General features: G+C 38.7%; 1 protein-coding gene and 1 long non-coding RNA gene across 11 annotated transcripts in view; both read right to left on the bottom strand.

The window, feature by feature from the left end:
* FAM184A (family with sequence similarity 184 member A) overlaps window positions 1-2,523 on the bottom strand; it is a 74,420-nt gene extending 71,897 nt beyond the window's left edge. For 2 of the 10 annotated variants that reach the window (XM_072036070.1, XM_072036069.1), the window contains exon 1: window positions 2,097-2,519. In XM_072036070.1, the coding sequence (XP_071892171.1) occupies window positions 2,097-2,273 (177 nt within the window). In that variant the 5' untranslated portion in view covers window positions 2,274-2,519. Of the gene's footprint in view, window positions 1-2,096 lie in introns of all 10 variants that reach the window. The other 8 variants (XM_072036074.1, XM_072036068.1, XM_072036067.1 and 5 more) reach the window with 7 other exon arrangements.
* Window positions 2,524-14,259: 11,736 nt separating this feature from the next.
* LOC106016368 (uncharacterized) lies at window positions 14,260-20,569 on the bottom strand. The gene is made up of 3 exons (XR_011807866.1): window positions 20,274-20,569; window positions 19,755-19,835; window positions 14,260-14,585 (listed from the first exon to the last, which is right to left on the bottom strand). It is a non-coding gene; the product is annotated as an uncharacterized lncRNA (long non-coding RNA).
* Window positions 20,570-24,933: the final 4,364 nt, after the last annotated feature.

Here is a 24,933-nt window from a genome sequence, read left to right as displayed (position 1 = left end):
TTCTCAATATGAAGTTCCTAGATTACTGAAGAAGTATTCTATACACAAGTTAGTAAGCATCTGACAGAGACAAAATAGCAGAATTTGGTCAAAAGACCTTCACAGAAACATATATATATATTAATTTAAACCAGCCATTCAATTTGGATAGCTTATTTCCACAAATCTTCTGCAATGTGAAGTTAATTCTTCTGACAGTTAACTCTTGTTTACAGAAATTATGTATCTTGTTTACTTTTCCCTTCTACAGCTCGATTCCTTTTCTCAAGGAGTAACTGCTTCAGGCACCTACCAAATCAGGCTTCAGATCCCAGAGCTGGTTAGAAAATTCTTCAGGGTAAACTATAAGATAAAGCTTCTTTTTTTTTTTTTTTTTTAAATCCTTCTTTGAAAGGTCAAATAACAAACAGAAATATGGAACCTGAACCCTCCAACTACACAATTGCCAACATTTGCACCTCTACCTCAATGAAGTGAATGCTATACAATATATTTCATCTTGATCTATAAATCCTTAATTTTATTGTTACATTAGGTACAAGTATGTTTATTATGCATCCCATTTTAAGTCTGTTCTTCAGTCCAGACCTTCAGTTCACAAGGATCAGCTAATTTCCCAAGTTTTCTCCCTCAAACTTGAAAACAGCACTAACACTCAAAGCAAAATATCACCAGAATCTGCAAGTCAGGGAAACAAATACAAGATTCCCATCCTGCAAATGTCTAATTCACATGTAAAATCCTTGTACAATCACAGCTAATTTACAATTATTGAAATACAACAACCACAAAAGCAACTGGTAGCTTTTATTTGCAGTATTTTGAAATCTTTGGCAGGACAGGCATGCACAAGATCCTTAGAATCTTCAAAGAACTCTACTGTGGATCATAAAAGATCCTATGAACGAAGCACAGTGTTTATTAATAAAGACTCCAAGTATTCCAAAAGAGAATTTCAAAGTACTCCAGCACTATACATATAAATCCACATTTAAGTCACACCTGTCTCAAGACAGCTGACACGCCATAACTCACAAAACACAGGGCACATGTGCAGTGATGTGGAACTCATGGGAACACACACACAATTTCACAACAGAGACAGAAGACTGTTTCTGAGATCAACTATAAACTGCTGGGTGATTCCTAAAGAAAGAAAGGGAAATATATTAAAAAAAAGTCCACGCACAAGTAAGAACTGCTCTTTGAAAGTATTACTTTGCACATACAACTGGCCTTAAGGGAAATTTAAAGCATTATTTATGCTCTCCTGGTGCTTTTTGCACCTTTCAAGGAGCACAACTTTGTAGTAATACCTTTAGTATTTCAATTCAGCATTTGTATTTCATATGGAATAACATCACAGTGATTCTTTAGCTGATTTGAATCCTAGTTTTCTCCCTATGACAATACAATTTTAATACAACTGAAGTTAACACACACACACAAACGAGTTCTGAATTAAAAAACAAGCCACAATACCCTTCAGTCATTGGTTTCCCAGTGAAGCAAGGTGCATGGCATTTCACTATAAATACTATTGTAACCAATCACTTCAGCAGTCCATAAATACAAATTGTATCTCCCCTGTGAGCCTGCCAGCAGCCTTCCTTCTCTTCACTTGGAGTTCCAACGAAATGTCACCTTCATCCATTTTGGCATACAGTTGAGGAATGACACCATTCCCCCACTGTGCTTTTAAGTTACCTTTAAGTGTTTTAACTATGCAATTCTTGGCAGAAATTGTTAGCGTCAAGTTTGTTAAAGAGGAAGCAGAAGAAACAAACGCCTTTCATCTACTGCTATTCGCTTATACCTTGAGCATCATGCAAGAGAGATTACAACACCACGGCGTTGTTTTTAAGTTACCCGAAGTAAAACATTGCTACCAACAAGCCTGCAGCGCGGGGCCTGCCAGCCTTAGGCAACACACTTTTAAAACCATCTAGTCTGAGCACAGCCTTTAACACGATCCCGTGGCAGGTGCCAGCGCGGAGGCCGCTCGGTGAGCACTGCGAGCCCTCCGGACGGGCTCCTTACCCTTCCCGCCGGCCAGGCGAGGCACGAGGCAGCGCCGGCCGCGGAGCGAGCCTCACCTTGGTGAGCTGGGCGATCTTCTTGCTCATTTTGAAATGCAGCTCGGGGCTGTGCTCGGCTCCCGCTGCCGCTCCCGGGGCAGGGCCGGCGCCGAATTTCCCGGCGGCGGCGGCAGCGGGCGCGGAGCCGCCGCCGTAGCCGTGCTGCTGCTGCCAGCTCATCCCCGGGGTCGCCATCTTCAGCGCCCGGCCCCCAACCGGGCTCCGGTGGCTCCCCGGCCGCGGCCCGCAGCCCCGGGAGGCTCCTCCCGGCCCGGGGCCGGCCTCGGGGGCGCTCCGTGCCGCCGCCGGGCCGTGAGGGGAGGCGGGCGCGGCGCGATGAGGCGCTGCGAGCCGTTAGCCCCGCAACCGCCGCCGCCGCCCGGCCGTTGGCGCCGCGCGGCCCCTCCCGCAGCCCGACAGCGCCGGGCGGAGCGGCAGCCGCCGTGCGCGCTCCCGGCGGGAGGGCGGCCACGGGCACGGGCACGGGCACGCGCGCGCGCGCGGCTGGTCTCCCCTCAGCCCCGGCCGTTAGTCGGCCGTTAGTCACCGTTAGCCGTTAGTGACCGTTAGGCTGAGGAAGGGGGCGCTGGCTGGCCCCCGGGCACCGTGAGGGAGCAAGTGCCATGTTGTCACCGCTGACAGCCACGGCATGGCCGAGGTTGGAAGGGGCATCGCCTAGTCCGACCCCCCTGCCGAGCAGGGCCGCCTGGAGCAGGTTAAACATAAATAAATAAATAAATAAATAAATAAATAAATAAATAAAACATCTTAAAGCGGAGGTGAATTCGATAAGCAGGTGGCTGCGCGATTACTTCAGGTTCTCACAGCCTCAGCTGGCCATGCGCCTCAGCTGCTCAGCCGCTTTTCCTGCAAACTGGTTACGGCCCTGTCATCTGACGGGATGACCCCGGAACGAAAGTCCCCACCAGAAGGAATCCACAGCCAAATTTACCACATGTTTTAGCTTGAGTTTGGCTGCTCTCTTCTTCTGTTTCCATCCTGTGCACCTCTGGAGAACAGCCACCATCTTTAACAATTTAATGCCTATTTGGTAGGCTCCAGCCGTGGGAGAACATATATATATATATCTTAATGGGGTTGGACACGTTTGATTTCCTGATTAGCAGCCTCTGCACTGCTCTTTTAAAAGCCCTTGATATTCTCTGTTGGGTAGTTTATCTTTTTGCTGCCTTTCTATTTTTGTGTTTTTCCCCTGCTCTAAAAACCTCCTCTTCGCATGGATTCTTTGTAGGCAGACAGAAATATCAAAGTAGTAAACTGTAAAAATATGAAGCCAAATCTTCCCTTCTCTACAAGAGTGTGGAGAAAAGTAGTGCTTAGAATTCAAAAATGACATAAATCAGTGGAAGGGTAAGGAATATAAGGAAATCCACATTACAGAGCGATGTGTCTCACTTGCTCATGGAGATCATTAAGGTTGGAAAAGACCTGCAAGATCATCTGGTCCCAACCACTATCACCCACTAAGCCATGTCCCTAAACACCATGTCCAACATTTCCTTAAACACCCCCAGGGACGGTGACTCCACCAGCTCCCTGGGAAACCCGTCCCAGTGCCCGACTGCTCTTCCTGAGCAGAAATGTCTCCTCATCTCCAACCTGAACCTCCCCTGGCACAACCTGAGGCCATTCCCTCTAGTTCTATCGCTAGTTATCTTTGAGAAGAGGCCAACCCCCAGCTCCCCACACCTTCCTTTCAGGTAGCTGTAGAGAGCAATAAGGTTTTCCCTGAGCCTCCTCTTCTCCAGACTAAACCCCAGCTCCCTGAGCCGCTCCTCATAGGACTTGTCTTCCAGGCCCTTCACCAGCTTTGTAGCCCTTCTCTGGACACACTTCAGGGCGTCAAACAACACAACGTGTATGGGCCCGTGCAAACCTGAGGTCATGGTGCAGATTCTTTGATGTATAGACAGGCCACTAACCAGAATGTACAATTAGATACTTTTGCAAAAGTTGCTGCTTTTGCATATGGAGTGTTTGTGAGTGTGCAATTGAAATACCTGCATTGAGGTCTGGGGTCTATAGCTTCCATGTGTCTATGCACTGGAAAGGTGTTCAAAAAAAGGGCCAGAAGAACTCCAGGGAGTCTGGAAAAAGAATCTTATATTGAAGGATTCGTTAACCCCCACTATTTTGAAGAATGAGTCTAAAAAGTGATTTTATCTCAGTCATTAAGTTGCTATGTTGCCTTGAGCTCAGAATTTTCATTGTTTGGGAAATTCTGACACTGTTTTTTATTTATTTTATTTATTTATTTTTATTTTTTCATTGTGAAGTGTCCAATTCTGGCAACAGAGAACAAAGGACAGATGGTGCCTACCCAGGCAATGATTCATACAGAAGGGCAAGAAAGAATAATAGGAGCATCTGTATCAAATCTCTGTCCATGTATGACATCCATGAATAGCACATACTGTTTATACAGTTTTATCAAATTAAAAATAATTCAGTGGCCAAGGAGGCTGTGGTTTCTCATTTGTAAGAAGGTCAAACTACTAATTAAAGCTGGAGACTGACTCTGAAGACTTGGTTTCAGCTAATTGTTTTGTCTGGGTGATTGTTTGACCTTAAGCAAGCTCCTTAATTCCTGTGCAAATGGACACTTTCTCTACTGTGCCTAATAATGCCTGAGATATTAAGCAACAGCTGGCTAAATTTATTATTGCTCTTGGAAATCTCCAATGTTACAGAAACTTTCAGCATTTTAATTTTGTCTACACATTTTGAATATTTTGGATAGAGTCGTTTTTCAAATAGCGTGGTTTGGATTTATCAAATTTTCTTCTGAGACAAGAAGCTTCATTTTTATTTTTCTATTTCTTCTGAGAACTATATACATTTGCTGTGATTCCTGTTGGTCCCAAGTCATTGTTTTGAACCATTTTGAAGTGACTTATAGTTGCTAGGAAAAAACAGTCAAATAGGTTTGACAAAAAAATTGTCTGCCTCTTGTATTGAGTTGCTAAATATTAAATTTTGTTTAGGTGCTTTTAAATTCAGAAGGTGGTTAAATATGCTTTGTATTTATTTAGTGTGTCTTTTAGCAGTATTTTTCATATTTAAAGTGTTTTCAGGCACCTCTTTACCCATTTTATGCCTTTAGAGCTCAGATGTTGGCTGCTCAGAACCTCTTTTCCACTAAGGTCTGCACTGGTAGCACAGAGCCTGTTTTCTGAAACCTTAATGCTGAAAAGAGGCTTTGTGCAGCTAAACAGGCAGGACCCTAGGGCTTTTTTCCCTTGGTGGGTTTTCATGTCTGTCAATATATTGGGATCTGTGGGTCCAGAGGTCTCTTGCGGTTTGGGCTGACACCATGCAGAGGCAAATGGGGAGACAGCACTTGGGGTTTCCTGAAGGGTGGAGAACACAATGGAATGAGGCTGGGCTCTTTTAATGCATATCACTGCTGTGAAAGCTGTAAAGTGAAATCTGCGCTCTCTCTTCTACCAGGAGCTTACGTGGGTGACATAGAGTTTGTATCTATCCCTTGTCTCTAAGTATATAGGTGCTGTGCAGGACTGGTCTTGGTATATGGATATAGAAGATTTATTTTTTTTTTTTATTTGAAAATACATTTAGTAAAATTATGACTTAAGATGGCATTTTTATGCATCTGCCCTCTATACATATCAGCATACGTGCAAGACGTACCGTAACTTTATAGTTTTGCTTTTTCCGATGTAAAATCAACAACTCTGCCTACGTGAAAATCTACCTCTGTTGTTGTTGTTGTTTTGGTTTTGCATTTTCCTGCATAACTATTTATCTCCATCTGCTTGTTTGATGTTCATATGTTCCGGTATGTGTGTCTGTTTTCTAAAATTATGAAATAACATTACCAAGGCTTGCAAACTAGGAAAGAATTTCATTTACGTTTAATCTGCTGGGAATATTATGGATTACAATTTCCATGTGTAGAAAAAACTTTGTTTATCTCATCAGAGCTTTGGCTAAGATAAATATGTGCAATCACTGTATGCCTTAGTTTCAAGCCATAGGCACAAAACTCCCTCTCTGGTTCTTCATAGACAGAAAGTGTTACAAAGACTAAGCTTGCTTTGTGATAATGTCTTTTGACAACTCTGAAGATGTCAGAAAGTCAGCGGCTTTTACCGAAAGGACAGTTAACGAGGCATTTGTCCTAGTGGTGTTTGCAGGTTTCTGCTGTTTAATTTGTAAGCTTGCAGCCACAACTCTGAAAAATGAGTTTTCTCCTTGTTGTTGTTGTTTGTTTTGTTTTGTGTTGTTTTGTTTTGTTTTGTTTTGTTTTTGCAAATGTGTATGAACATAGGTGTTTTTATCACGATTCACAGCTCCATTTAATGGTTGAATTATGCAAGTATTTAGTAGATAAATACTTAAACATGGAGACTCCCTCTCTCAAAAAAAAAGTCTCTCTATTTCTACCTGAATGTTAAACCAACCATTTATTATACACACAGCTTAAATTTCTGTACAGGTTTAGCTATTTACATAAAATAATAATTCACCATTTAAGAGAATAGGCTAAAATACTCATGATAACAATAACAATACAGCTTAAACCTATCTGTCATTCCCGCTTTAATTTCCTGGCCCAAATAAACCTGGTGGAATACAATAACTGAATAAACCCACGATGTCCTACTTTAGCATAAAGACCTCATTGTCAAGGCTGAGGTTAATCTATTGTGCTGAGATATATTATGCTGAGATATCTGTGTAAGAAATCATGCAAAACATTTTATTTTTGAAAGTCCACAGTTATCAAGGGCTTCTTCTGTTAGCTGCATATGCTGGTACAAAGAGGGAGGGGTATATTTGCTTTCAGATCTATGAAGGGCAAAGAACAGTCCCAGTTGCCTTGCTATGGCTGCAAATATTATCATGAAGGATATGCAGGGGGGAGGTGAAGATCTAAACAAAAATCAAAGCTAAATGTCCTAATACCTTTGTAATAACCTCATGATCTTTTAATTTGAGGATTAGCAAGACTGTAATCTACGTAAGGTCCACAATCAGCTCAACACTACGTGAAACTCATCTGAGTAACTCAGTCAATTCAGTCAATCCTCTGGTCTCTGTGAGTGTAAGGAAGCTGAACTCTTAGGTACTTGCCTCCTTTGGATCTTATAATTTTATGGCCACACGTTGCCTTGGCCTTCAAAGGTTGAAAGACTTGACTCCTGTAAGTCCTGAACTAATGTATATGCAAAACCTGGCATAAGGTGAATATTTGAAATAACCAAGCAGAAAATGGTAAACATTCATCTGATACAGAAGAAGCTGCTTTGTCCCTTGTGTCTGGCTGCCCATCTCAGAAATTTTTGTGTTTAGTGTGAGGAAGATAGTTTAGGTCACCAGTACCTAACAGGAATGCCACCTCACATGAGCCAAAAACAAACAAACAAACAAAAACAAACAAACAAACAAAAAAAAACTACTGTTGAGATAAGGTGGAAGAGTTTTTGCTGCAACTTATGAATATGAAAATTCTGAGAAAACACAAATCTTCATTTTACAGACAGAAAAAAAAAAAAAAAAAGATGCTGCACAGATGGGGAAAACTGGAAGAATCATTATTTAAGTCTGAACATTAGTGTTTCTATTAGTTCACAAGTTTTTCCTTTGTAAAGGCCTGTTTCATTCTTGTCCCCTGCTAATTGACCATGACAGAAAGGCATTTACCAACATTGAGAAAGCACCCAGACATGTAAAAAAACACAACTCTTGTGATTTACTGTCAAAAGAGAGAACTAAACCTATCAGTGCTTGCCACTGGACAGAAAATTAATAAGACAACTGGTCGTTACAAAGTCAGAGCTCGTGCTGAAAACTCATGTAAGTGTTAGCAGGCTTACAGGATATTTGGTGCCGGCCATCTGCATCAAGATACAGCCCGTAGCCCTACAGAGCCTGTATGGTCAGTGATTTCATTTCAGGGCTAGAAACCACATTTTGGCTGACAAAATATGTCTTCCGAAGTAAGCGTTCTCGCTTTAAATAATGTTTCATTTTGCCTCTTCTCAAGGATTGTTTTTTACTTGATAAGATATATGCCTTTGCTTTGAGCCACCAACGCAGTCCTTAAAGAGGATTTAATCATTCTTTATAGCCTTTCACATCACCTGTAAAGATTTAAAATTTTAGCTATCCCTTCAAGTTTATTTTAATAACTTTTTTTTTTCATTTTATGTCATTCTTTTTTAAATTACCCATGCTTTTTTTTTTTTTTTTTTTTTTTTTTTTTTTTTTTTCCCAGATAGAATTTAAGCCTAAAACAGGAAAATAGGCAGTTCAGCTGGGAGAGAATACCTTAGAGGAATGGCGAATAGACAGGAGCATGGGGACACAGAGTTCTGGTTGTGTAAGCTTGGGTCCTCAGGGGCAGGTTTGGCCTTTATGGTGAGGAATAGGAAGCCACAGAAATTTCATTTTGAATAAGTCTGCTAAGCAGAACCCTCACAGGGAATTTGGCAGGTATTAAAAAAAGGCCATCCCTTCCTGCACAACCTGTGTAAATCAGATTTGTTTTTCTACTCCCAATCTTGCTTTCTACACTGGATTGCAAATTTATCAGCTGCCTATTACACTTTTATTCAAGTATGTCAAAAAGTTGTTTTGTTTTGGTTTGGTTTTAGTTGTTTTTATCATGGACAAAATGGCAGATAGGACAAAAGTCAATGCATTAAGTACCACTTGAATTTAAAGGTCTTGATCATGGACTTTTGATCTTTTACATTCTTATACTTCCCTGGCAATAACTCAATAGGAGACTGTTTGGAGTCAAAAATTAATACATTTCAGTTAATTCAATTAAAACATTTGTATTTATCCTCATTAGGATGAAAGCTTTACTATTGAAAAGAACAGTGACCGCAGGTACATTATCTTAGCTTCTTCCAGGGATGCATTAAGTAATCTTGCTGACTTCTGCAATGCTTCCCTAAGGACAGAATTAAATGCAAGGGAGTGCTGTGGGTGAGGCTGGGTTGTATTTAATGCAAATGATACAATTCACTCAAAAAAAAGCCAATTTAAAGGAAATCTGCCTTATTCTTTTACTAGTAACTGGTGAAGAATATTTTGGTATATTAGCATAGCTCGTTTAGCTCAGTCCTGACATTATTTAAATATGCCAGACTTGTTTGCACAGACATGCAATGCACTTGCTCTCTTTTTGGAGGAAAAGTAGCTATATAGGCTGAAATACAAAAATAATTCTGACTGATGAAACTATTTTTCAGAATATTAATGTCTGGTAAACAGTATTAAACCATTGTGATTGAGTGTGAGACTTACAACACTGACCTTCCTGGGGATATCTGTCTGGCTGATGAAGTTTGTTTGGTTTTGGCATGGTTATTGGTAGCTGGCATTTATCACAGCTATAATGTGTCTTTAGGGAAAAAAATCATTGGTAGGGAAAAATAGCCCGTTCAAGTGCCACTGCTCTCAGCAGTTTGACCTAACATTAAATGCCTGTTCCCTATAGGAGCGGAGTTATGCTAGGCAAGGATTTCATTCACTGCCTTCTATGCTGCCACCCATATTGCCATGTATGTAGTCACTTGGACTTCAGGATGCCTGTAAAATGCACCCACTCTCACAACAGGCACTATGGATGAAATGCAGATCTTTTTGTCTTGGGGTCTTTTCAGATCTTTTTGTCTGGGAGCTTGGATGGGATAGCTGAAAGCTGCACCAAGTGGGAAATCTTACCTACAGCATAGACAAGGCACCAGAATCCGCAGGATGACTCCCTCACTACCAATGGGACCATTCGGAAGCAGACACAGAAATGTTCCACGCTAGGGAAGTTCAAACAGATGGCTGCTGTAGCCCTGATCCTGCCCTTGGGGTTATTCTGCAGAGCAACATTGACAGCATTTGCAAGCTGTATTTCTCACTGTACCACGTGATGGTATTGGAAACTGAAAGATCGGTTGCCTGAAAGGTTTTACTTTGAACATGGGTAATTAATCTCCAGGATTGGTTCAGGATTTTCTGGTCTACATAATTATCACGGGTCTGTTCCCTGACACATATCACAACATCTTGCCAATGCATTTTGTGGGATTCGAGCATCCAAATTTGGACACTAGAGAGGATTTTGGTTATGTTTCAAGAAGGAAGAAAGATAGACTGGCATCCTTCCAGAAAATGAACAGTGATGGATTTATGGTCTTGCTAAAATTGTGTCAGAGCCCCAAAATCTTTGTACGAGTGTCAATATTCAAATAAAAATGTCTTTTGTAAAATTTTCTCTTGCCTTCAAATAGTTGAAGGCTTCTTTTGAAATGAAATGTTTTGAAAACTGCAGTATTTTAAGATGAATTTGCATATGCAGGTTGCTGTCTGAAAGTTCCCATTTATGAAAGCATTCCATAAAAATCCCGCGAAAGGTCAGATAAAGAAGAGCACCGAGTTTATTACTGATCTCCAATTAAGCTGTCAGAATCTTGTACTTTGACATAACGTAGTCCATTGAAACTGATACAGTAATGAAAAATATCATGAGTGGAGGGAAAAGAGCCAGGTTTGTCCACCCTGACCAACACAACCTGAGATAAATTTTAGTTCTGGTGACTGCACTGTTATTATTAGCAGAGATAATACTTTGGGGCTGCCTTGCCAGACATCCAGATTTGACTCGAATAGCAAAGACCACAGGGCAGTCAGCTATCTGGATGAAGTGCATCAGGCCTGAAAATATGCTGCTATGCTCAGACTCAACGCAGTGGTAACACAGCCTGCATTCAGCAGAACGTTGGCTTCCTGGATATCACCAGGAGCCCAACTCACTCACCAATATTTTAAAATTTGGAAGAGATCAGAATTAGTGTTGGTCTTGTTCTGGATAGAGGGAAAAATTTTACTTTGGGAATGGGCTACAATCCATCCTACCTAAAGTCAGCATCAACTTGTTAACAATACAGTTTCCCCAAGAGCTTAGCATTCTGTTTGGCGCATAATCAGACTAGTCTAAAAGCACACAAATATGAGTATTTTTAATTATTATAGATAAAGGCTTTTAATTTATTGGGAAATTCTTATTCTTTAGAATAAGAGAAATGATACAGGTGATTTCTATAATCAGAATAGACCTCACAAATTACTACTTATGAACAGACCTTACAAATTGTTGCTTATGAAGTTTAGAGGCAGGCATCTTAGACAAAGCCAGTGAGAGTTATGTTTTTCTACATATATTATACAAAACAATCAGCCAGCTTTTGAAATTTATTAATACTAGGGCAAAATTATAAACATTAAATATCATTGACAGTCATTTTTATGTCAGTGTTAATTTTTACTTTACTCCTCAGTTATAAGTGCCCATAATAACTATAATAAAATCTAGTGTACTTGCTTTTAAGCATAGCTTACTATGCTGTTAGATATTAAGAGAATAAATTTGAAATCATTACTGTTCTTTATATGCTAAGGTAGTTACTCTATTGTACAACAGAGTTTATCAAGTTTCACATAAATCCAGGTTTTGGACATTAAAAGTTTCCTGATCTTTAAGATCAGAACTACATAAAACTAAATAAAATACATACAACATTTGGCAAGGAAAGCAGTAAAATGGAATAAAAGCCAAAGATTATAACAAAGTGATAAGGTATCTCCAGGAAACCTGAAAGACAAGAAAAAGAATTTGCCATTCATCATTCATGGTGTTAGAGGTAGGCCATTCATAGACTTAGTTTAAAGGTGGTGCTTTTGTTTATTTATTTGTTTTGTTTTCCTTACCAGGGTTATCAGAAACAGATGAATTATTTTATATTCAAAAAACAAAAAACACAAGAAAACTACTAGGAATATTTACAGGTCAATCTTTTGGAATCTAAAACCAGGCATTTGGAAAACAAAACAAACCAACCAACCAAACAAACAAACAAAAAACCAGAGATTTCTTGGAAACTTAAGATTTAATCCCAACTTTGAAGAAAATCTAGTAATTCTGAAGTTTATGACATTGTTTATGACATTATTGTAATAAACTTTGTATTTAAAATTCCTTCACTTCTCTAAATACTTTAGTGAGTATTTATACGTGATTTCAAAGGCCAGGTTTCTGCTCACAAGATTTTAAAACTGCAAGTATAGTGCACATGCAATAGTAAATGAGGATAACTTCTCATTTTCTAAAAATAGATCACTGTTGTAAAGATTTCCTATAAAAAATAAACTTCACGCCTATAGAAAGCTCCATCTTCCCATACACTATGCAGCTGGCTGCTTTCCTGTTTGCCACAGTTGCTTTTTGATGCCAGATTATAATTCCTTATTTAGTGATTACCTAGAGAGGATTTGGGGAAATTATCTGGGGAAAAAAAAAAAAAAAAGGATGTATGATAGCTTATATTATAAACCACAACAACCCTCATAAAGACATCATACATTTCTAACACTTGATTAAACTCAGAGCAAAAACATTTGCCTTTCAGATGCTTTATTTTTTTTTTTTTCTGAGCCAGAGCCTCTGCTGCAGCACAAATGGGTCCATCATAAAAGCAAGTAGCTCTCAATTTGGCATCCACCCAAAAGAGAGAGCAAGGCCAAGTAGATATTGAGTAGTAAGGGACTGATTCTACTCCATGTAGCTGTCATACAGTGTGTACTCTGGAGGGATGTCAAATTTGCTGGAGCAGGAATTGTAATAAAAATAGGCTCAGATCAACTATTGCAGAAATAGAGGAAAAAGCCTTGCTTCTAAAAGATAAATCACTGTAATACCCTACTGTTACAGAAGACCTTCAGGGCCACATGTAACGTGTGACATATAAATACATATGAAGAATAATAACTTGTGCTTGTCCAAGTGGAAGGTCACTGTAATAAAAGAGTAATTTATATTTATAATTACACGAGGTAAATACGTAAGTAAATGCAGATTTCCAGTTTGTGTTACAATCCAGTAGGTATGTGCTAGAATCTGCTACTTTTACCCTAATATAAAATTATTATAGTAAAGACAGATCGAGGCATGATCCTTGTTCTGTCTTTGAGAAATCTGGAACATCAACATCTAAGGATGTAATTTATATTTGGGGAAAGAACATAGAGCGATTGTTGTCATCTGGTAGATATGCAAATTAAGAAAACTACTGGAAGACATACACAGATTTTGTTTTTTAGTTTAAAGAGTGTTTTAATTCTTCATGCAAGAAATTAATATTTATTTGATAATAATACATAATTCAGCTGCTCAACTCTCATATAACATCACTCAGGGATAAAGGTGTCTGATTCAGAAATAGTGCCCACCACTCAGACTCAATTTTCATCACAGAACAGATCTTTCAGAATTATCAATCAGCCTTACAGGATCAGGCACTTTTCATTGTGTTTGCTTGGTAAATTACCTTACCTTTGTTTTCCTTTTCAATGATGAAGAATGAGGCAAACTGTACCACTGCCCATTTTCGATCCTAGTCCCTAATTACTTTAGCCAGTCCCTAAATAGGTAGTTAAATTGGATATTTCTTGGCTGTTTATTGTAAATTCATTGTTTGCAAATATTTTGATGTAATTCCAAGTGACCTAATAACTAAGAGTCCAAATTAGTGTTCAGTAGCATCCCCTCTGTGGTAGAAAAAGAAAATTCCATTTCACTGGGATTATATCATGTTATTTTCTTCCATGCTAAACTTCTCCTGAGAGGAAGAAAAATCCAATTCCAAGTTGCAGCTGAGAGAGCTTGCTTAGCCTTTTCAGATCAACTAGTTAGGAAAAGAATCAATGAACTTATCCCAGAAAGAGTACTAGAATGCTTATTTGCAGCTACTTCTCTTATTAAAAGTATGATGGCTGGAAAAGAGTTAGAAAGAGTTAGCAAAGTTTTTGTCATGCCTTCAAAGGACTAACAATATCTTGCAATATGAGTTGAACTAAATTTACTTCTTCTTCTTCTTCTTCTTTTTCTTCTTCTTCTTCTTCCTTTTCCTCTCCTTTTTTTTTTTTTTTAATAATTTACTTCTTTTCATTTTTTTAATAATAATGTTTACACAGCTGACTATGTATTTTTACCTCTGCAGAAATGCAAATTCACTTCTACATATCTACCTTAGAATTCGTACTCTCTACCACACTTCTGTCTTTCTCAGTATCAGGGATCCACGCTAAAGAAATGAACATTTCACCAAACACCAAGTAATTTTAAAATCCATTTATAAAGAATTACTTTAAATATTTTATATAATGTGCTGTTGAAAACACGTTCTTCTGTCAAGTCATTTTGATAAAAATAAAAGAGAGAGGAAAAAGCCATATGCAAAAATGATGCATGTTTACTCAGGAGAGATGATTATTTCTGCAGCTCCAATTATTTCCATATCTGAGAAACTAAGTATGAAAAATGGAAAGCGTTTGACATTGCTGAAAAGAAGAATATTAACTTCTGTTTGAATTCCTGCAGCTTCTCCATTTTATTCCTCCTCAGTGAGCACAGTAGTCCTAGACCTGGAGATGCCAATTTATCCAAAATGTAATTTCTTCCTAAAGAAGGAACAAATAGTCTATTAGCATTGTTTTACATACAGAGCTGATATAGAATACCACTGACAAACTCCTCCTAACTTGCATGTAATATTTCAAAGAATAAGTAGATCTAATAGTGCAGAGCTAATTTAGAATATAGGCGACGTTAGCTACATGAGAGTAGCTAGTGGGACTGAACACACTTCTCTTCTAAAGACAGTTTCAGATCTTCAGTTCAATCTCTATCATCTAGAGAAAACTATTTTTGTAATGCTGTTAGAAGTTCCTTCTGAGATCAGCTTCATATTATGATCCTAAGACAAATGTAGAGAAGAAAAATAGAACTAGGAGACTAGTTACATAATATTAATTTAATCAAGATTTCTTTCATTACCATTTTCTTTGTAAGCTATTTTTCTCCTCTGCAATATTTCTTCTTTAGGTCTAATGTCTCCACTTGAAAACTAACATCTTACACAAAAACACTACAAATTTAATCTTAAAATTCATAGAGCAGCTTTAAAGAAATACATCCCAAGTTATATTCCAAATGACTGTGAGTAATTATATTTGCAACATTTTCTGGTAAAATGCCTACTGAAAAGCAGGATTATATGTCACTCATAGAAATAATTGATACATGTCTATGTTAATTCATTTTAACATAACCAACTCTACCACCGTTCTGTTTTAGCATAATGAATATGTCTAAGAATGAACAAAGTGTAATGGATTTTATTTCCTTGTGCCTCTGGTAAAGACAAGGAAGCCATGGTTTCACATGGACCACTGGGTGTTAGAGCACAACTCTGTCTGACTGATGGCAATTCTGCTCTCTAGTAGATCTTACAATGTTTTATGGAAACTTAACAGTAGACATTAAAGACCACATCTGTACATCAGCTAAAATTTCCTTTATTAAGCCAAAGGACAATCTACTTCAAGTACCGCTAAGTAGTTACCACACAAGGTAATCACACCCTGACAGGCTTGTAATTCTAAATATTAATAGATTAATTCAGGTTAGGAGGGACTTTGGAGGTCTCTAGTCTATCCTCCTGCCCTAAGCACGCTGAGAGGTAAGTCTGGAAAACCTCCAGGGTTGGAAGCTGCGCAATTTCCCTGAGCAGCCTGCTACACTGCCCCTCTGCCCTCATGGAGAAAAAGTCTTCCCTTATATCCAGTCTGAACCTCTCTTGTTTCAATTTGTGCCACTGCCTCTTGCCATGATTAAATCTACAAGGAGCCCAGCTCCATTTTCTTGTTAACTTCCCTGTAAGTATTAGCAGGTGGCTGTTAGATCCCTGCTAAGGCTCCTCTTCTCCAGGCTGAGCACACTCCAACATCATTGCAAATCCATTCTGACTAGCCTCAAAAGGAAGCATTAGCAACAGGCACTAGCTCCCATTATTTATAGGGTTTGGTTTGGTTTTATTAAAGTGTTGTCTGACATGTATGCCTCCCTCTGGTTCCTTGCGTTTGTTAGGGCTGCTTGAACCCCACTTTTGGCAAGCAGCTAGTAAGTGAAGCAGCTGAGTAGACGGTATTTATCCTGCAGCCTTTAGCACATCTTGTGCTACCTGACTCATCCTCACAAGTGATAATCATTCCCTTTTCCTCACTACAGACAATATCTGAAACAAAAAATGATATTCCTAAAATAATTTAACAGAACACATTATTTAAGGATACTGATACTTTTCAGTGCCTTTGCTTCTCCTAATTTAAGAACTGGGGTAATTCTTTTGCCAGGGTTTGTGGAGAAGGAAAGCAAAAAGGACAAGATGGATTTCTTCCAATAAAATAATAAAAATTAATGAATCAAGACCAGAGTTTACAAACTAGAGGTGGAGAATTAGGAGGCATAAAATATAATCAAAAGAAAAAGAAGAGCAACACAGCAAACATGATAATAACATGATAATATGATAATAAGATAATAACAGTTAAATAATTTGAAGTCTTTGCACATGGAACATTGTGAGTCTATTAGGCTTTCCAAGAAAAATCATCTAGTTAAAAGCCCGCATGAACCTGATGGGGAGAGGAACGCTGATAATGCATTGGCTGGCAGCATGCCACCAATACAGGTGTAATTAAAATAATAATTTGCCAACCTGAATACAGACTACACTGAAGATGGGAATTCCACGTAATGAAGGATTTCAATTACTGCTATTGTTCCAATCTTGAATTTCTTTATAGAAGTTCTGATGAATCTTATATTTAAATTTCAATTTTGCTTTACTGGTGATACAATGATACTATTAATTCTCTCCTGAAATAGTTTCTTAAAAAAGAAAAAATAAAAGCAGGCATGAAAATGGTTTTAAATCTCACCTTCTCTGAATGATAAAAAGAACATTATCTAAATGGAAGAGGGTTATGTTAGTGTTTTTCCATCCACTTTAACCTGCAAATTAGTGGTCCCAATGACCTGATCTGTCTGCCAAACCATAAAAACTGTGAAATTTGTCCAAGGTGGTTAATGAGTCCACAAATCATTACACAAAGGCTGTCCTACTTAATTTATTATTTATTATTTTCTTCTTCAGTCATCACCTGTAGACATAGGTAATACATTTAAATGAGCATCAAAAAGATTTGAAAAAAAGAATTTAAATGCTCAACTTATATTTATTATGAATTATGAAGAAAATATGAAGAAATTATGAAGAAGTTATGAAGAAATTATGAAAAAATGGGTCATGAGGAGCTTGAACAAAAGAAACATTAAAGAAAAGGCAAACCTTATCTTTCAAGAGGCAGCAATTATTTTCCCATTCTGACATCAACCTACTAAGACGATAAACTGGACCTCTTTAAATCAGCTAGAAAAGACTTACCAAGTAATCATCACCAAAGAAAAGCAACTGCTGCCACAAACACAAAAATGTAACCCCTTTTCCTTATGTACATATGAGATGGAAGAACCCTCTTTTCTGGAGTTCTTGCTACATAACACTTCTTATTTGCTAGAAAGAATACAATCTGCAAAATCAAACCAGGCATTTAAATAAAGGTATCCTACATGTACATATATACTTTTTCACTACAAAAACACTCTTTTAAGCAATCTGTTCCACCAGAGGTTCTGGGAAAGTCACTTGCTCTGTTCTGTCTTGGCAACAGAAAAGCACAGGGCAAAACTGACAGAGGGCTGCAAATGTTTTTCACAACCACTCAACATTTTTCAAGGTAATATTACCATTAAAACAAACAAACAAACAAGCAGTGTTATTTGGCTGCCTTTCCATGCTACTAAAGTTCCTATTTACCACTTTCAAATTTCAGTCTTTCTTTGATTTGTCAGAGAATTTTTAATGCCGCTCTGTGGTGAATATATAGGATGAAACTAGGTCACTTCAGTAACCTGGGGCTGTCTTTGCTCTGTCTCAGTGAACATTGTTGGGCCATGGTGAATGAATTATTTCTTTCCTTGACTGACAATAGGATGAATTATTTTAGGAAATTTTATGCCTGTTTTAGACTGGTTATATATTAATGCGTAGTCCCCTAAGATTTTGGAGACAGCAGCAAATACATTTGGCATTTCACAATAAAGACTACCTGGGAGAGTCCCAGAAAGAGCAGTCTTTGCTCTAGTTGTGTTCAGTGTCTACTTCTATATCATTTTTGGGTGAGTAAGTGGAAAGACCTCGAACCCAAGCTCCACAGAAACAGAAACAGCACTTGGGGCCATCCATCCTAAGGACCGATGGCTGTATGAGAGCCACCAGGAAGGCAAAGGAAAACACACAGAGCCAAATTTTACCCATGAGTTCTTTGTGCATGGCACATAGGAAAAGCATTTCATAGTCTCTTTAGAAGAAATAATGATGTCCCGTTACACAGGCTGGACTGCATCTGCAAGTATCATCGTTTTCCAGCAGGACTGCGGTGTTGCACCATACATAAAGCTATCAGTTTAGGAAACAGCCCGATATAAAGCATCTCTCCATTCTCTATCTGTCCTCTGTCCCTCATGCTGCCCTCCATTATGAAGCCACATGCTGGGATTTCCGGCCTTATTTCCAGGTGCTTATATTCATGAGGTGCTTTTGTGAGCTTGAGAACTAATTAGCTGTTCTCACACAAGCTTAAAAGGAAACTTGATGTGAAATTCTCCAGCAGCATGGCAAAACCTCAGTGCCTCCCCCAGGCTGACCCACACCCCTCAACCCACTTCTCCCTCCGGTTATTCTAACCGATTACTGCCAATCTTTTCCATCATGTTATTTCTGAAATGTATTTATGTCAGGCCTGCTAACAACCAGATCCATCTACAACCTGAAAGAACAGTCCAAAAGGAGAAAAGAAAAGAAAGCAAATTTTTATGAATTCAAGACTACTTCTCAGTTTGAGGCAGCCCACACAATTTTAGCACAAACAATTGGAGGCTTCCCAAATTTGCACTTCAATTTCTCAGTGCTCTACCATACTAGAAATTAATTTGTTCGGTCATGACTCTAGTTACGCATCCACCCACTTACAGCTATTCTTATAGAAAATAGCTTCCTTTCCCACTGACGCACATAATTGGTGTCTTCTGATAATTGTATGTCTGATACATAGAGAGAAGAAAATAATGGATGAGTGCTTCAGCTTGTTTCCTGACATACTATTGGAAAGAAGAGGCAATGGCTAAAATTTATGTCTGCATACATTTTGCTGGAACAATGAATAAATAAATAGAAAGCTTCAGATGCACTAGTTAGTAACATATTAGTAATTTTCTGAGTTTATAACTGGCTGAAATGGCATCAAATGGACACAAATGTACATTCATAGGTATAATGATTATGACCATAATTAAGTTACATAATACAACATGAGAAGGCACAGATGATCTTCCTACCTACTGTCTTCAGCCTTTTCCATGCCAGAACCTCCTGAACCAGGTGTTTCTGTGCATTTGCGATTTCTTTTCTTGTCTGTTTTATCCTCAAACCCATCCCAACTTTTGGGTGCACAACAGCAATTCTTAGGCCTACAATCCACTGTGGTAAGAACTGTGTGCTTCTGATTGTTGCTCCTCCAGCTTTATCTGACTTTATTGTACTGGAAAAGGTAGAGATAATCAATCTCTATCCACACTCTTCCTGTATCATCATTTTATAATCTTCTTTTGTATGTAGGTGTGTATCTTTCCTTTCCTGAAAAGTCCTAGCTTAATTGGTTGCTTACCTGCTTTACGCTGTTGATCATCCTTGTTGACCTTCTCTGAATCTTCTCCAGTTCCCCCGCATACTTTTTGAGGCAGAGATACTAGAAATGCACACACAACAGTTAAGATGGGATTGCATAATGGATTTATAAAGTGTAGTATGCATTCTGAATCTTACAATGGTGGAATGAAGCAACTGAATTGAAGTTCATTTTTAGATTAACTCCCATAATTAAAAATACAATTTAGAACACAACTTTTGTTAACTTTTAAAAAATAAAAGTTAAAAAGTGAGTCACGCTGTATAGATGAGGTTAAAATGCCCAAATTGCAAAGGAGAATGTGTCATACAAAATGAATGTCTTTTCTTGTTAAAAAGAACATTAATTTCTTTTTAGTAATACTATGAGACTTCAAAAATGGCATTACTTAAGCAGTTTAATTAATTATTTAAACTAATATACCACACAGATTAGAAGAGAATTCATTAGTCATATGTTTGGAGTTCAGATGCTTAAAGAGAGAATAGGCAAACATACAGCTATAAATCACAGGAGTTACGAGACTTGGAAGAATTTTCTGAGTACTTTGGGAAGGAAAGTTATCAGGAATTGAGATACAGAGCTTCAAAGTGAAGTTCTATAATTACAGAATTGTACATCTGTGTGTCTACCTATATCAACACAAAGATCTATATTATTCTATATTCTGCAGAAAGAGTGGTCTCTGATGTGGCTGAAGATAGCATGTGCTGAGCCTCCCTTCTCTCAATGCAACTGCCTGACCACCAGCTGGTGGCTTCCTTGGGGGCTGCTGAAGGGCAGACTCATCAGGTGTGTCTGACATGGTGCTCACCTGTCAGGTGTGCTGAGGTGGCTAAATATCTGCATGCAGCTGGTAGCTCTAGCTATATGTAGTTCATGCATACAAGTTTGAGGTTTACATAGCTCCTTTTCAGAAATACCTTTGCCAACAGGGAAAAAAATGTTCTATTAGAAAATCATTTGCATCAGTAAATAGAAGGATGTATGTTTACATACATAGATGTCAAGAAGAGCACATCTTATTGTCAGTGTGTATAATCTCACACACTTTGATTTATTCAAATTCCATTAAGTAATATTATTCATATATTTTCTCACATCTTACACAGAAAATGTAATGTCTTGTGATACCATATGTGACTATATGCTACACAGTACTCCACAGTAATCAAGGAAGTCATATAGATGGAAAGTGCAGAACATGTTAAAATTATCTGTAGAAAAAGAAGAGCAAAAAATGTGCAGGCAAATATAGGTCACCTATTTGTGCAAGTAAGTTTCACAGTTCACTGCCTAACCTCCTGCTTTTTTACCTAAAGAAGGTTGTACAGCTAGCACAAAATAGCACGTGGTACATAGGATGATTTAATGTTGTTTAAATACATTTCTTGTGGAAAGAAATTGAGATAAACAGCTAAGTAATAAGAAATGTACTGGACCACTAGCACGATTAAATTAGTGTAAGTGCACAGGATTAAGTATTTTTTCTTGCTTTTGTTAAATTGTACTGTATAGAGTTAATCTTCAAAGTATATTCCTTGCATATGATGGTAAAGTACTAGGTCTGTATCTAGTTTTGTCATCAACTTTAGTCACAACGTTTTTGCTGTGGAGGCTGTTTAAATGCACACACTTCCAGCAACCAACTTTTCATAGGCAAATTGCAAAATCGAAGAGGTACCAGAAATTCCACAGCTTAGTGCTGAGTTTGCACTTTATTATGAAAAACATATCTCATCCCCTTCAAAAATAAGTGCTTTTAACCTTGAGCACAAAATGAATTTTCTGTTTGCAAGCCTGATCGGAGAATGGATCCAAATGAAAACTCATCCAGGAAAAGATGGCTTTTTTAATCAGTTCTCTGATCAGACTCTCTGGACAGCAGCACAAATGGCTGTGCCAGCACCAGGGTGAGGTGTGGGTGGTGGGCAGAGCTGCTGTTAAATGTCACCTAGACAAAGGTGCTGCTATTCTGTCTTCTGTCCTGGCTGCATGTTCCTGCACCTTCTTCCTGTAGGCATTCACATCAATAGAGATTGCACAGAAAGCTGGTACAGGCATGAGCTAAAAACTATTATTTTTTGTTAAATAAGATTAGATTTCAAATGGTCCAGCAGTTTCTGCATCAGTTCCCTGTCTGATCATGTAAGCACCCAGCTTAGGTTGGTTTAAGCTGTTAAGGAACTGCATTTCAGGGTGATGTGGTTTATTCACTGTCCTGGTTTCAGTTAGCACAGAATTAATTTTCTTCCTAGTAGCTGGTGGAATGCTGTGTTTTGGCTTAGGATGAGAAGAGTGCTGATAACACCCCGATGCTTTAATTGTTGCAGAGCAGTGCTTATACTAAGCCAAGGACATCTCAGCCTTTTGCTCTGTCCTGCCAACGGGCAGGCTGGGGGTGCAGTAAGAGCTGGGAGGGGACAGACCCAGGACAGGTGACCCAAACTAGCCAAAGGGGTATTCCATACCATCTGACGTCATGCTAAACAATATATAGGGGTGGCTAGCCGGGGGGAGGGGGCCGGACTGCTCGGGGTTAGGCTGGGCATCGGTCAGCGAGTGGTGAGCAATTGCATTGTGCATCACTTGTTTGTACATACTATTATTACTTTCCTATTATCACCATTGTATTATTATTGTTATTATTTTATTATTATTTTGTTATTATTATTTTCCTGTCTTATTAAACTGTCTTTATCTCAACTCACGGGCTTCACTTTCCATTTCTCTCCCCCGTCCCAGAGAGGGAGGGGGGAGGGTGAGCGAACGGCTGCGTGGTGTTTAGCTGCCGGCCGGGTTAAACCACGACATTCACCTAAAGATCTTCTCTGTTGCATGAAAAACTGTTGAAGTGAAAGCAGCCACAGAGCCCTACAATGGGTGAATTGCTCTATTCCTTCTGCTGGGTGCCTTCTCTACCCAGGGGCAATGCTTGTGGGCCTCTGATACATGTTTGCTGAGCCTGAAAGATAACCCAAGAGAAGCGTGTTTCTCAGAAGCCTACTGAAATGTGCAGAAGAGAAGTGAGGTCTGTGCATGAGTTAACGTTCACACCAAAACCTCCCAGCGTGTTCCTGCCTTTCCGAGTGCCATCATCCTGGTTCATGAGACATTAATTCTGTCAGCCACTGAGCAACGTGACAGGAAAAGACGAGGTCTTGCTGTCCTGGCAGGGAAAGTGTTCTGTGACCTGTGTACCTTGATAGAGGCTGCAGGCCTAGCTACATTTCTGACTCACTGTCTGTAGGGCACAACTAGATGCAGCCCGGAGCATACTGTGCTGGCAGCTTTAAATAAGTCAGATTTTTCAAAAAATCTATCTTGAGAGCAATGTGGCTCCCTGCTGCAGTAAAGCTTCCTTTTAAAATGTGCCAGCAGATATGTATAAACATGCTTATGCTAAAAAGACAAAGATAAATTACATATACAGTAAGTTAACAGTAAATAAGCATAAAACAGAAAGAAAGGGAAAGAGAAAATCCTTCCTCATTATGTATATTTCTGGTATAAAATAATGCTGAAAAGTGAATCTGGTGTGTATATGTGTCTCTAAAAGAGTTGTGCATTTTGCTGGAAAAGCATTTAAAATATAATTTCTTTTAATATTCAATGTATTCTTTGTATTTATTGTCTTGCATATCCTAAAATACATCTTTCCCTAAGGCTGTATTATTTATAAATTCATATTTATAAATAATTTCCACAGAGTTACTGAGAAAAAATTGCAAGATGCAGTAAGAATAATGAAAAAAAATGACATTTTAATAGGAAATAAATAAAAATAAAATCTGCAATTGCTGTTTAAGCTACTCAGTCTCACAGGCTGCATTTAGAAAGTAAAATAATACTGAAATTACAAATACGAGAGTATCAGAATTCTTTTTTTTTTTTTTTTTTTTTTTTTTTTTCCCAGAGCCCTGCATGTTGCCTTGGGAAGACATGCGCTGCCCTTGTGTTGCTCTTCACAGGCACTAAACATCTGTGTTTTACCCATGAATTTGTGTTGTAATGAGGCTTTGATGAATACCTTGAAGTCTCCAGAAGGAACCAGCTATTCTGTTTACAGGGAATCTGTTCCCAGGAATCTGTGGCAGTTCAGAAAAAAGTCATTGCATTTTGAACTGTAAATCTGTAGTAGGAACCTACTTTGTATATCCAGAATCCTGTGTGCTACACATATGACAAAGAGCTGAATTTTGTATGTATCCTATGTATGCTGTGAAACCTTTTATTTCATCAGCTGTAGAGCTAGGAGTACTAAATTGTACTGTACACCCTAAACGAAGGTGACAGGGAATCAAAGACTTAAGAGATAAAGACTGACTCAGTAAGAGCAAGCTTTTAACAGCGTTTCAGTTATACTATCATTTCTGAGGCATAATCATTTCCTTAGACTATGGGTCAGGGCAGCAGAAACCAAACTACATGTTGCCTTCTGCCATTGCTGCTGCTGGCACAGAGATGCTGCAGACACCTGAGGATTTAGTTCCCTCTACAATATTTGCCAGGGGACATCTGTCAGAACCCAAAGAGGTTACAGCTTCACGTGGCTGGGTGGAAATTTTTGAAAGAGCAAGTACTGTTGAGGAAAGAAGACAGCAGTATTTATCTGCCTAGGGCAGCAAAAAACCTTGCATCAGCTCTGCTCATTTTTAATACAGTTTTTATTCAGGTTTTGTTTAGTTTTCCCAAGGAATATGGTGATGTATGTTTGGGTTGCATTATTCTTTATGTTATTATTGGCTCACCTAATTCAGTTTAGGAAAAGGCATTCTCAGCAGAATGCATTTTAGAGTTACTTTTCAAAATGCAAAGCACATCAACTTAATGAATACTCCCTGGAAGAGTCCTGCACCCCAAAAGCCACATTGTTTCCTGCACTGACACCTGGTTCTTTGAAGGCAATATTTAGGACACCGAAAAGGTCATTGCTGCTAAAGTACATACTAGGGAAAGAGAAGGAAGGAAGGAAGGAAGGAAGGAAGGAAGGAAGGAAGGAAGGAAGGAAGGAAGGAAGGAAGGAAGGAAGGAAGGAAGGAAGGAAGGAAGGAAGGAAGGAAGGAAGGAAGGAAGGAAAAAGTCATTGCCATGATAGACTGTGGGAAAGCTACATATCTGAAGATTTGCCATCATTCATTGTGTCAGTGAGGGACAT

This window comes from Anas platyrhynchos, chromosome 3 (assembly GCF_047663525.1).
Source record: "Anas platyrhynchos isolate ZD024472 breed Pekin duck chromosome 3, IASCAAS_PekinDuck_T2T, whole genome shotgun sequence".
In the NCBI taxonomy this organism is placed as follows: Eukaryota; Metazoa; Chordata; class Aves; order Anseriformes; family Anatidae; genus Anas; species Anas platyrhynchos.
Note: the sequence above shows the minus strand (reverse complement) of the source record. Positions and strands in the feature narration are given on the sequence as shown.